Below are 13,143 nucleotides of genomic sequence, written 5' to 3'. Positions count from 1 at the left end.
AACTAATAAAAAATATAAATAAATAAATAAATAAATAGATAGATAGATAGATAGATAAATAGATAAATAAATAAATAAATAAATAAATAAATAAATAAATAAATAAATAAATAAATAAATAAATAAATAAATGATTAGAGGCATTGTAGACAGTGATCAGGTGGATTATGGCCCCCAACACATGCACTGGGCATTCATTCTAGCCTTGAACACGTGTGGTCTCCACAGATTCACTATTCTTAAATGGTTTTGCCAAGAGAGAATTCTTCAACATTTCATTTTTAATCAGACAGGAAGCAAATATTGGGGGTAAAAGGAAATACAGCTCTATATTTATTTTAATGTACAATTTGACTCTAAGTTGGGATTTTAACTTCAGATTTCTTAAATGTGGTTCTTTCTTTCTTTCCTTTAATTTCTTTCTTTTTGAGGCAGCAATTCTTTTTTCCATTTCTTTTTTAATTTTTTTCTTCACAATTTATTCATTATATATCCCAATTGAAGCCCCCTCCCTCAACTTCTCCTAGTCCTACCCTCTCTCCCTCTTCCCCTTATCCTCTTTCTATAGTCCACTGAAAGGGGAAATTCTCCACTATTGCTATCTGCCCATAACTTGTTAAGTCTCATCAGGACTGCCTGCTCTTCCTCCGTGGCCTGACAAGGCTGCATCACCAGGAGGAGTGATCAAAGAGCAGTCAACTGGGTTCAGCTAGAGGCAGCCGCTGCTCCCCTTACTCAGAGATCCACATGGAGACTGAGCTGCCAATTGGCCACCTCTGAGCAATTCTTTGTAAGTCCTGGAACTCACTCTGTAGATCAGACTGGCCTTGAATTCACAGAGACCCACATTTAAGAAACCTGGAGTTAAAATCTCAACATAGAGTCAAATTGTATATCAAAATAAATACAGAGCCCATCTCTTTATGTATCTAGTGGTATTGATGTTAATGGGTTATTCTAAGTCAGCTTGGAGTTACATATTAATCCTCTGGACTCCGAATCACTTAATTCTTGGTGATGGAGGTGATGGTAAAGACCTGCTCAGAGCATTCAGGCTGTCAGCACAAAAAACAAAAACAAATCAAACAAACTGCTGGGTGACGTAAGATAGTCAAGGAGGACAAAGATGAAAATAGAGTTTGGAATCAGCTCTATGAAAACACTAGGTTTTCCTCAGCACCAGAGGGAGCAAATGAAGGACTTTGGAAGAAGGCTACTGAATGGCTGTGTCAAGCACACTCAGTTGTTCCTCAGTTTGCAACCTTTTTCTCTGGAATTAGGCCATATCAAAGTCAGGCTCTTTTCCTCTCCTAAAAACAGGGAGAAGGAGACCCTTTTCCTTCATAATTATATTTCAAAGAGATCTGGATTCTCAAAAAGATACTGTTTCCTAAAAGTGGCAAGTATCTTAAAATAATTGACATTTCAAAAAGACAGAGAACATCATTACAGTTATATTAATCTAAAGTAAATAAATTTGAAAAAGCAAGGCCAGGGTCCTACTGCCAAAAAGCAGCATAAGCTTTAGCCATCTATGTCTTCAAAATTGGGGGGTGGGGGTGGGAGGGACTCTATAGGAACATCTTTTGCACCTGATCCAATTTTGAATTCATATTATAGAGTCATGTTTTTCTGATACTTATTAAGAATATTCTTTTATACTATCTAGAACTACTTAAGGCAGTATTGATGAAGATAGGTTTTAAGTCCTCATATTCCCATTGTTGAATTGCTTAAAAATATCTCACTTTTTGGTTGATGTGCTGTTCTTAGACTTTTTCCACCTAAGAGTAAAAGTTAAGCTATGTTTTACACAGAATCTGAAGATAATTTTGTACAGAATTTTCATTGTTCCTTTGTTTTCACTGTCGCACCTCACTTGAGACCAGATGTAAGATGGTCTACTTATGCTATCCTGTCTGCATTCAGCAAGTTTCTGATTTCGAACTGTCTTCAACCTATGTGGGGACAAGTAGAAAAAGCAGTTTAATGTGTTGATTCTTACAGTTCCTAATTAAGTAGAAGGTCTGAGTCTCCTAAATATAAGCCTGTAGAAAGGACTTTTTAAAAAGTTGACCGAAGTGGTTGCACGGGAGTTTATAGTGTGCTGTTTCCCTTGGTAGCCATTAGCCTCTAGCTCCGTGTCTCACATTAAATGCTTGAAATGTGGCTCTATCAAATCTGTGCTGTATCAGAAACACTCTGGGTTTTGAAGATTTTTATGAAAAAAATCCTCAGTAAATTATATATGGACTTCAGATTAAGATATGCTTATCAAATTGAGGTAAGTAAAATGTATTATTAAATACAGTTCCTCTGCTTCTACTGTTCGGTGTGGCACAGCCATGGATATTGCTCTCTACCACACAGTGCCGGCCCTGTCTTTTGATAGCTAGTGACTTTTGCTGTATGTGTTCATCAAAACCATAGCAAGCTGTCACCTTGCTAGTGCACAGAGCTAGGAGCTCTGACGTCGCCCACTTAGCCCAGGACGGGTACTGTCTGTATAACTCTGTCCCTAGATAAATTAGAGAGAAATGTAATCTGTGTGCTATAGTCACCCCACTCCTTTGCCCTTGATCTGGCCATGCACAGCAGCTAGAACCGGAGGCCTCTTGCACCATCAGTGTCTTCACTGTGCCTCTCAAGCAGATTGCCATGGAAATGCTTCTGGAGGAGGAAGCAGCTTCTACAATAAGTTTAATTGTTGTGTTGTTTGAGAGCGCACAGGTACAGCGGCAGCTCACTGCCCTTGGATTGTAGCCCAGCCTTACTTTGGAAGACCCCGTTTCCTGTCCACAGGAAACTAACATGTGCTCCTCTCCCGCAGGTGGCGTGACTAACACAGCACAGTATCAAAACAGACTGATGGTGTACGAGCCTAACCAGGTAAGCGTGATGAGAAGTCATCACCTTCATTAAAACACATGTTGAACAATTCCCCAAAAAAGAAAAACAAAAGACAAAAAATTGTAATAAATAAAACAATTAAAATAAAAAAACCACAAAAAAACCCAATTCCCCAGGAATTATTAACTGGGACAAATGCACCTTAAGCTAGGTGGGGAAAAGCAAGCATCTTGAGGGAAAGCCTTTGGTTCCCTATTATGATGGCAAGCTGTCAGCTCCTCTAGTTCCATGCTATATGTAATGCTGGAGAGCTTTGCGTAGTGCAGAGGGGGCTTTGACTATAGCCATGTCCTTCTGTAAGGGACGCCATTTGGAGCAGAAAACATCACTATGACCTTGTTATTCTCAAATCAAATAATGTCATTTGACTTAATGACATTATATTATATTGTCATTATATTATATACTGTCAATATATTATATATATAATATTATATTATTAATATAGCCAACAATATTCTATACCTAGGACAAACATGAATTAAGTGTGTCTGAAAAGATCTGGGAATGTCATGTCTCCAATAGCTGGGTCCTTTCTGTGCCCCTTTGGCACGCTGAATCTCTCCTTTCCCCTAGAAGAAGAATGTTTTTATTCTCTTCTCTTTCTATTGAAGTATCTACAAACTGTGCAGATACCTGCTGAATGTTGCCCTTTCCTTGACTTGGATATCTAAATATGTCTTGACTGGGACAGTATTCCAATATGGCGTGACGTGGGGGTTGATATCTATCATCTGGCAGTCTTAGGGTAGGAGACAACAGGTTGGCTTTGGCAGACTGCACATGGGTATGCGCCACAAGCGCGTGCACAGTGGCCCCCGCGTCCCTGCTGCATTTTCACAATGGCTTGACTGAGGAAGGCATTTCTCCTTTCACAAGTGTGTTTCCTGATACTGTTAGAAGCTGTAGATTGCAGAGATTGGATGTTCATGGGTCAGCTGTCTCGTGAGAGATCACTAATTGCCGAAGCCCGAGTTTGGTGCACACATGGTTAAGGAGGAAGACGGCATTAACATTGCTGAAATGAGCTCTGGTTCGTGTTTGTACACACATGCTCTTTTTTAAGGATTCTGCTGGCATATTGTTTACGGTGGGTACTGGCAAACATCACATCTGCTTGCATCTTGCTCAGAATCTCAATAACTCTATCATTCAGCCCTGGTGCTTATTTCTCTGCTAGGCCTTTGTGGAGAGTCGATAATGCCTGCCATCTGCCACAGAGCACATCGCTACCTGCCAACAGGCAGGCTGGGTGACCTCTGCTTCCCCACTACTGATTAGTATTCACACGCCAGCTTATTAGGAATGACCCCACCAGGCCTCGCTGCTTCTTTGCCTTTGCGGCGGGTGGCGGCTCACCTGGCAGGCACTGCAGAGAAGGAAGCTAAAGATATAATCAGGGGATGTAGGCAGGCTTTGCAAACCAGATGGCATCTACAGTCTTGTGGCAGGGGACTGGGCTGCTAATGTAAACACCGATTCCTAATGCTGTAATAGGTTATCGCAAAGAGAACACCCAAGATAAGCATCGTCGGAATTTTTAAATTCACTCAAGCATAATGCATTAAAGATGTTTTGTAGCAAAATGTCTCAAATCTATTTGACTATTTATTAAAGACTGTATTTTATTGAGGAGGGTCTGTGTTCAGAGGAGCTGGACAATATAAATCTCTCAAACTAACAACTTCTTTTTGTCTCCACTTTACCCTGAAAAATTAGAAATGAGCTAATGTATGCCTACAATGAATAAATGCCACAGTGTGTGCCTATAGCAAACAAATGCCACACTGAGTGCCTGTTGTGAATGCCACACTGTGCGCCTGCAGTGACTAAATGCTGCATTATGCATTCCTATAGTGATAAGTGCCTGTAATATACACGCCAATGTTTATATAAGCATGTGCTTGTAGCCTGCTTTTTTCCCTTACAGCTTTGTGAACTGCTGAAATTCTATGCATGCAAAACATCATGATTTTTCTGGCTCAAGTCCAATTTTGTCTTGGCAACAAGGAAATGAGGTTCTTCCTATACGTTGAGTATTTGTGAAGGAAGTGGTTAGGTATATTTATTGATATATCACTTGGTTTAGTTGTCTGTCAGTTAGTTGAGACTTAAATTTAAAGCCATGGTTGACTTTCATAAAATTTTAAGATTTGTATTGCATTTTAAATCGGAATCTTTTCTTGAGGGGCTGATCACAGTTTTCTCAATACTAAGGACCATCTAGAGCCAAATATTAAAGATTTCTCCATTCTTTGACATTGCCATGTAAAACTTGGCCTTCTACCAATATAAATATGTCTAGACCTAATTGCCCTATTTGGCAAAAGGCATAATTGTAAATATGCTAAAGCATGAGAGGATTTGGGTACAAAGGAAACAGTAATTTTATAACTGAGCCAAATCTTAGCTTGTCCTCTGATCTCTAGGTTAATGTTGGTAAAAAATGGGAAAGTTACCCCCACCCTAACTTCTCTGGGACCTTTGTTACTCAATGTGTGTATGTCTTTTTTTTTTTTTTTTTTTTAGCAATGTCTTACTTTGTAGCCCTGTCCCTGTCTAACGTGAAATTCAGTGCATAGACCAGACTGGCTTTGAACTCACAGAGATCTGCCTGCCTATGCCTCCCGAATTCTGGAATGAAAGGCTGTCACCACCACTCTTGGCCCCAATCCCTGTGTTTTTTAAAACAGAGAGCATGCACTGGACATTTTTACCTGTGAGGCATTTTCTAAATCAGAACTGGCTGTCATGCAGGTTTTATTATCCCAATTGTGTAGACAAGCACAGAGGAGTTCAGCGAATGCTTAAGACTGCACGTGAGTGATGGCTTAGTAGTCTCCACCTCGACTGTTTCGATTACACACTATCTTCTCCATTGTGCCAGCCACGTGCTCAAGCCTGAGTAACTTCCATGAGTTAAGCATCATGAAATTTTATAATTGCATATGCAAAATGCAAAAGGCACACCTACCAAAAATTTTCATGTAAGTCCAAATCCAAGATTATGCAGGATTTTTTTTCTTGTGTTCACAGTACAAAAGCCATACCTCTCAACACATAAATCATATGCAGATTAGATGTGGGTGACACTAGGGTTCTTATTTCTAATGAGGCACCACTCATTGCCTTTGGTATTTGTGAGGTCTCTTTAACCCAATAAACCTGAATTTTTTTTTTTCCAGAATAAGTGGATAAGCCGCAGCCCCATGCTACAGAGAAGGGTCTATCACTCCATGGCTGCTGTGCAGAGGAAGCTTTATGTTCTTGGAGGCAATGACCTAGATTATAATAATGACCGGATTCTTGTGCGTCATATAGACTCTTACAACATTGACACTGATCAGTGGACACGCTGTAATTTCAACTTGTTGACTGGCAAGTATCTTTGGTTAAGCAACTTAAAAACAAAAATAGGGACTGGAGAGAGGGCTAAGAGTACTAGTTACTCCTCTAAAGGATGTGGGCTTGAATCCACCACCCTGGTAACATCTCACAACTGTCTGTAATTCCAGTCGCAGGGGATCTTAAGACCCCAGAACACATGTAGTGTAGTAAGTACACACATAGGCACACATACAAAGAAAATAAAAATATTTTTGAAATGTCTAAATATAAAAACAAAAAGTAGAATAGAGATTCAAAACATCTCCATACTTGTGTCTTGGACATCCAGAGTTCATCTCTAAATATGTGAATGGGGGGTAGTTCCAATTGTTTTCTTTACCCAGGAAGACCTGAACAGTTGCTAGCTAAAAGCAGGGCTTGTTCAGGTGGCTGGCAATACAGTTCCTATTTGGCCTCTGTGTAGGTTCTCATCTGAACGAGAAAACCGTATCAATTCCCTTTTCATCAATTGATAATCGTGCGAGAACTTTAACACAGGTAGGAGGGAAAAGGCACAAAAATAGTTAATTATGTATTCTTTTTTTAAAAGTTAGGGTTTCGGGGCTGGAGAAATGGCTCCATGATTAAGAGCACTGTTTGCTCTTCCCAAGGACCCAGGTTCAGTTCCCAGCACCCACATGGCAGCTCACAGCTATCTGTAGCTCTAGTTCCAGAGGATGCAACACCCCCACTCAGACATACACGCAGGCAAAACACCAATGCACATGGCATGGAGAGTTAAAAAGGCAGTAAGTGAAGGCCAGGGCCTCACGCACATCAGGCTTCAGAGCCTTGTGATGCCCGCCCACCGCCTGCCTTTTCCCAGGGTCACACTTTGCTGCTGCCTGCCCATTGTACGCAGTGCTGGGCACTGAGCGTGCTGGCTGGCACGCTACCAGCTGGGCCACAAGCAGAGTCTATGTTCCACTGCTCGCTGCTCAGTCCTTTTTTATCTCTCGGGACTTGAGGAGAATGGTGGTTGTCACCGTTTTTCACGCCTGTATGTTGTTTCCCTGTGTATTCTAGAAATTAAACTTTAGAGCTGCTCTGTGCAGCTCTCTGAGCTGCATTTCTGGCCACACGTCCCTCCCCAGGTATTTGCAGAGCAATCATAGAAGTGGCCCCAATTCATCGCAGAGGGAAGTGGAGTGAACGTGGCAATAATGCCCTTGCCCTGATGTTCTAGATGGAGCAGAAAACAGTCCCTCTTATCGGCTCCCATGAGGAACGTCCACTGTTGGCAGCGTCCCTTGCCGGGCTGTTTTAAGTCAGTGGAAAAATCACAAACTATAAATGGTGGGTTAGAGCAGTTCTTGAAGACATTTACTATGGAGAGTGGGGCTCCAGTCCCTCACAGACACTGCTGGGAGGCAGCACTGGGAACACAGCGGGATATCAGATGCTCTCTATCAAGCTCCTTTTTGCAAAGTGATTTTTAGGCTTATTTTAAGTACTGGACTCTCAGGTATAGTGGTATCTCAGATTCTAGATCCCTAGATCTGTGATTCTGCCTTCAACTATTACTCCAGTCAGTCCCATGTCAGCTCATCAATAAAAATAGACCTACACTCTCTGATTGCCTCCAGGGAAAAGCGTATGGTAGTGAGTTATGCTGTCTTCTCTTTTGAAATGGGAGGGGAATCCTTTCATCATCTTGGCGTGCCAGTATCTCGGGAGAGTGCAGACTGGTCTCAGCTTGGGAACTTTAATATAATCTTAAAACTGTTGGCTATGTAAAGGAAGGATGGTGGCAACTGTATCTGTTTTGGCTGCCATTTATCTTCATTTGAGGCATGCAGGGGCATGGCTGGATTTTTTTTTGCCTCAGGGTTGCAGTTGTTACTTCATAAAGGTAAGCACTTGCCTATATTTTTGTGGGCACAAATGTTATATGGAGTACAATGGATGTTTCCATACCTAAAATATTCCTTATTTCCACCACTTTAAACTAATGGCATACAGAATAATTTGGAATTGTTGGTTCTAAACAGCTTGCTGTTGCTATATGCAGTGCTACATTTAATAAGGTGTTGGCCAATAGATACTTTGGCCTGCTCCTAACTAGACATAGATTCACTCTTTGAGAAGTAGTGGCTAACTCATTTTAGTTCTGGAGACAGTGATTAATTGCTGTAAAATTCCTGTGGAGTATACAAATATGCCACAGGGGAAAACTGTATCCCTCAGTGGCAAAAGGGTTAATTAAAACATGCTAGAAATGGAATTTTTTTCTTTTTACTCAATTCTCTTTACTTTAGGCCAGAATGAATCTGGAGTTGCTGTCCATAATGGGAGAATATATTTAGTTGGTGGATATTCAATTTGGACAAATGAGCCTCTGGCTTGTATCCAGGTGAGTGGTTGAAGTTCCTTTTGAAGTTTGTTCAAGTGGTTCAGCGAGGTTATGTTTTGCAATTCAGCTGCAGAAGGAGATATTTATGTGTAGAGAGGCTCCAGGTCCCTTTCTTAGTGTAGCTAGTTCCACCTGTGTTCTATATCCTAGAAATGACTACTAAATGACTGGGGCTTTTAAAGTTAGGCACAATCTTCAAACATCTATAAAATATACCAGACATCGAGAACTTCCAGTAGCTCACCAGTGTTAGCAGGTGAAAAAAGGGAAACTTCAGCAGTAATCACTTTGTACTCCAACAATTTTAAAGATACCTCATCTTTATGAATTTTGTATATTTCAGTTTATTCACTTTCAGAATTGTCACCTGCAGAGGTATTCTTCCTTCCTGGCAGAGGTTCCTAGAAATAGTGGTTTCTGGGTGGTCTGATAGGACAGCTTATGCCCTGAAGACTAGTCAATTCACAAGTGAATGGAACAAGCTTGTCTTGGCAGGGTGCCAGCTGAGCCTCGCAAAACAGAAACACATACTTCCCAGTGCGCTTTGTAATTCTCGTGTGTTCTCTGGTAAAATCTTGGCATATCTTAACCCCAACTTCTCTAACATATCCTTAGAATGACTCATATTTTTTAACCTAATCATGGTGGGAAAACTTTTTTGAAACTATTTAAATATTTTTAATGGTTGCAAAATGATTCTAGTATTATAACTATAATTATTTCTTCTTCATCATCATCATCATTAGATAGGAATCCTATGCAGCCCTGGCTTGCCTGAGACTCATTCTGTAGGCCAGGGTGACCTCAGACTCTAGAGATCTGCCCCCGAGTGCTGGGTTAGCGGCCCGCACCAGCACACCCAGCCATCCCAGCTCTGTTTTTAGTTGTATCTCATGAGGGATGTCCCCACGTGTCTCCCAAGAAGTGTGTGTTTGTTAAGGAGCTTTCCCTCCACGCTGCCTGCTCAAGATCACCAGTGTCTACTTGCTGTATTCCGCTAGATATGTCCCTCCTTTACTTTCATGCTATCATTTGTCTTTTCTGCTCTTGGTTTGTCTCACCACAGGTTACCCGGACATATCCTACATACTTCTGCTATTCACAGAGATCAAGTAGCTATGAAAACGTGATTGCCATCTTTGGCTGAACAGACATGAGTTTTATGGTGAATAGCTAGAATTGAGTTTTCTTAGCACACAGGGATATTCATAAAATTCAGTCATCCTTTGCAGTTAAAGTTAAGAGGAAGATCTAAAAAATTTAGTCTTATGTGATGCTAACACAATTGTAGGTAAATTTGAACTTAACAAAATGCAAAATTAAGCCTCTCTATACCTGGAAATGACAAAACACGCTGCCCTATAACTGAGCTGAAAGTCACAACGAAACAAAGAACCTAAGAACTCTGTAATAAATGCAAGTGGTATGCAGCATTGTAGCCTAACAAGCTAGAAAACGAACTTTAAAATGAACTCAAAGTAGAAGATAATAAAAATGAAAGCAAGGTAATGACTAGGAAACAGTAATACAGTAGAAAATGTGAGCATACGAAGCATGTGGATCTCATAACCAACAAGTACTGCTTTCTCCCGGGGAGCGGCCTGTCTTCAACCAACCATGTTTTTGGCAATTTTCAGTCCTTTGGGTTTCTTCACCACTTTTCAGAGTTGAGAAGACATTGGATCAGGCAGGAGTATTTCGTAGCGCCAAAATGCTGTGCTATAAGTGGCCTAGGAAACTTCAATTTAGTTTGCATTTTCATTAAGTTGCAAAAGTCCGACACGATTATGGGTATATTTCTACTAACATTAGTGACGGGTTAGCTTTATGAATAAGAGATAAATTAAACTATAAAGAGAAAAATAAGAGCAGAATGTTTTGAGGTCTACTTTGGCAACATAGTGTGTTATACAGAACATTTAAAAAATAAAACGAACAAAAACACTTGACTGTGATATTGTTTATCTGCAGAGTGTTTTTCCTTAGGAGGCTACCTAACCTTGTACACAAACTTTTCAATATTTTTGAGGTGTTTTGCTTGCCTTTATGTCTGGGCACCACATGCATACAGTGCCCAAAGGTACCAGAAGAGGGCATCAGGTACCACTGGGGATCAAACCTGGCTCTTCTCCAAGACTAGCAAGCGCTCTTAGCCACTGAGCCATCTCTCCAGCCCCCTTCATCAATTCATTGCTAATAATGGCTAGCTATTTGCATAGAAACTTTGTTCAAGAAATGAATGTGTGCCTGTTCTAAACCACTGAGGAACAACATTCAAGAATTTCCTCTGGGTTAAGGTAACACTAAAAGAACAGATTTTAAAAATTTTAATTAATGCTTGTTTTAACGCAGTGAATTTTACCTTTAAGATCACAAAATAAAATATATTAGTACATTTCTTAAAAAAAAAAAAAACACAGGTGTTTCAGTAGCCATAGTAATGAACATATCAACCCTCTTGGAAATTCTATCTACCAAGCACAGAAAAACTTAAGAAAAAGGTTTTCTCTTTTCCTTTCTTTAATATTTTCTACATTTGTGTGTGTGTGTGTGTGTGTGTGTGTGTGTGTGTCAGCCACAATACACACGTGGAGGTCAGATGACTATCATGTGGGTCCAGGGAATAAACTCCAGTTATCTGGCTTGGCAGCAGGCAGTTGTACTACTAAACCATCTCTCTGTTCCTGCGTTCAGTTTTCACATTGTTAGGTATCTGTGTGCTGTGGGTGTGCATGTGTGTGCATGATAACGTGTACATAGGCACATGTGTCCATGGGTGCTCATGAACTGTGGTGTGCCTTCAGGCGTCTTCCTTCATTGTACTTTACTTACTTTCCTGAGTGGGTCTCTCACTGAACTGGAGTGTGCCCAGAATGACTACTGTAGCTAGCAAGGCAGCCTGTGGGTGGATCCTATCTCTGCCTCCCAAGTGCTGGAATCACAACTGCCTACCACATCTGTCTGTACTTTACATGGATTCTGGGACTCTGAAGTCTGGTCTTTGTGCTTGCAGGGCAAGCCCTTTTCCCTGAGCTGTCTCGCTAGCCCAATAAGCAAGCATGTATAAAAGCCCTTATACTTAGTGGATCTGTACACACTAGCATATGGTTTACACTTAGACATTTGTAAACAAAATCTTCATGGGTAATAGCGTTTTTAAAGATTCATTTTAAACGATGCGTTTGTGTGTGTGTGTTTGTGTGTGCCTCTGAGCACCTGAGTTCACAGAAGCTAGAGGCTTTGGATCCATGTGGAGCTGGAGTTACAGGTAGTTATGAATTCCCCAACATGGGTGCTGGGAACTGAACTCTGGTCTTCTGCAAGAGCAGTGTGCACTCTAAACCTCTTAGCCATCTCTCTAGCCACAGTAATATTTTTCTGTATTGCATATCTTGCTTTCTAGCTGTTGGCTGGGTATCTTTTCAACCTTCGGCTCAAATATTTCTACTTTGTTGCTGACTACAGATCTGTTTATTTTCACATATTAACAGTAACATATCAGTGGATGGCGAGGCCAGCTCTGTGTGCAAAGGCAGGTCACTTCCCTGTCATGGTTAGTACTTGGGGGAATAATAGCCGAAAGGGAAGCAAGGCAATGGAAGGCAGGAATGTGAGCATGGGAAAATGTTGGTTACACAGGAGACGTTCCTAATGATAGAACAGAGTAGTGACGAGAAGCACATGCACACTAAAACTATCAAAATCTAACTTTTTGTCACAGACCCCTTTAATTCATGATCCAAGATTAATTTGTAAATGAGCAGTCTAATTATCAGAGCTGATTAATGAAGATTATAGTTAAATAGTTTAGACTTCTCTCATTAGTATCCAAAACTAATTTTGTTTTCCTTAAAAATAACAACCAATACTCGTCTTAGCAGACTTCCCCTTCTGGCCTGTAATCCAGGTTCATTTAACAGTCATTTGTGGGGTCAGCCAGCTGGGGTGACATACATGATAAGCCATTTCAACCATTACCGAATTAGCATCTGCTACTCCATTCGCTGCAAGACAGTCCAGGCTGGGCAAAGCTAGAAAGTTCTTATACTAACATGTCAAAAGAGTGAGGTTTAGAACCACTAGTAATACACTCATAGGATATAGATCCTGAAAAAAAAAAAAAGGCACTCATTAATTTTGTGGGCATGGAGGAGCTGTCTGGCATGCAGCCTGACTCTAGTCTGGTGTGCCAGTGGTGGCTGGTACACATGGGCAGCCATGTGGGCGTGCAGGTGATTGCTCTGTGTTTCCAGCTTATCCGCTGGTATTCTCCTTTACCATTACTTCCTTTTGGGTGGGAGATATGCTGCCAATCTGGCACTGCTGTTTCCCCCATGTTTTCTTTCTGCCAGTTTACAAGGGAGTGTTTTGGAAAAATCTGCCAAAAGCTTTCCTTTTCCTTCCCAGATTGAATCCATCACGTCGGCGTGACATATGCAGCCGCTGTGGGGCCAGGGAACCACACAAGCTCTCAGGGTTAACTCGCCGTTATC

General features: G+C 40.9%; 1 protein-coding gene across 6 annotated transcripts in view; it reads left to right on the top strand.

The window, feature by feature from the left end:
* Klhl32 (kelch like family member 32) overlaps positions 1-13,143 on the top strand; it is a 226,414-nt gene that overhangs the window by 206,828 nt on the left and 6,443 nt on the right. For 4 of the 6 annotated variants that reach the window (XM_055603478.1, XM_055603479.1, XM_055603481.1 and 1 more), the window contains 3 exons: positions 2,831-2,889; positions 6,096-6,288; positions 8,556-8,650. In XM_055603478.1, the coding sequence (XP_055459453.1) occupies positions 2,831-2,889; positions 6,096-6,288; positions 8,556-8,650 (347 nt within the window). Of the gene's footprint in view, positions 1-2,830; positions 2,890-6,095; positions 6,289-8,555; positions 8,651-13,143 lie in introns of those variants that run through there. The other 2 variants (XR_008719679.1, XM_055603480.1) reach the window with 2 other exon arrangements.

Source organism: Psammomys obesus, unplaced genomic scaffold (genome assembly GCF_907164565.1).
Source record: "Psammomys obesus unplaced genomic scaffold, mPsaObe1.curated_primary_1811, whole genome shotgun sequence".
In the NCBI taxonomy this organism is placed as follows: Eukaryota; Metazoa; Chordata; class Mammalia; order Rodentia; family Muridae; genus Psammomys; species Psammomys obesus.
The sequence above is the reverse complement of the archived record's forward strand: the minus strand, read 5'-3'. Positions and strand labels throughout refer to the sequence as shown.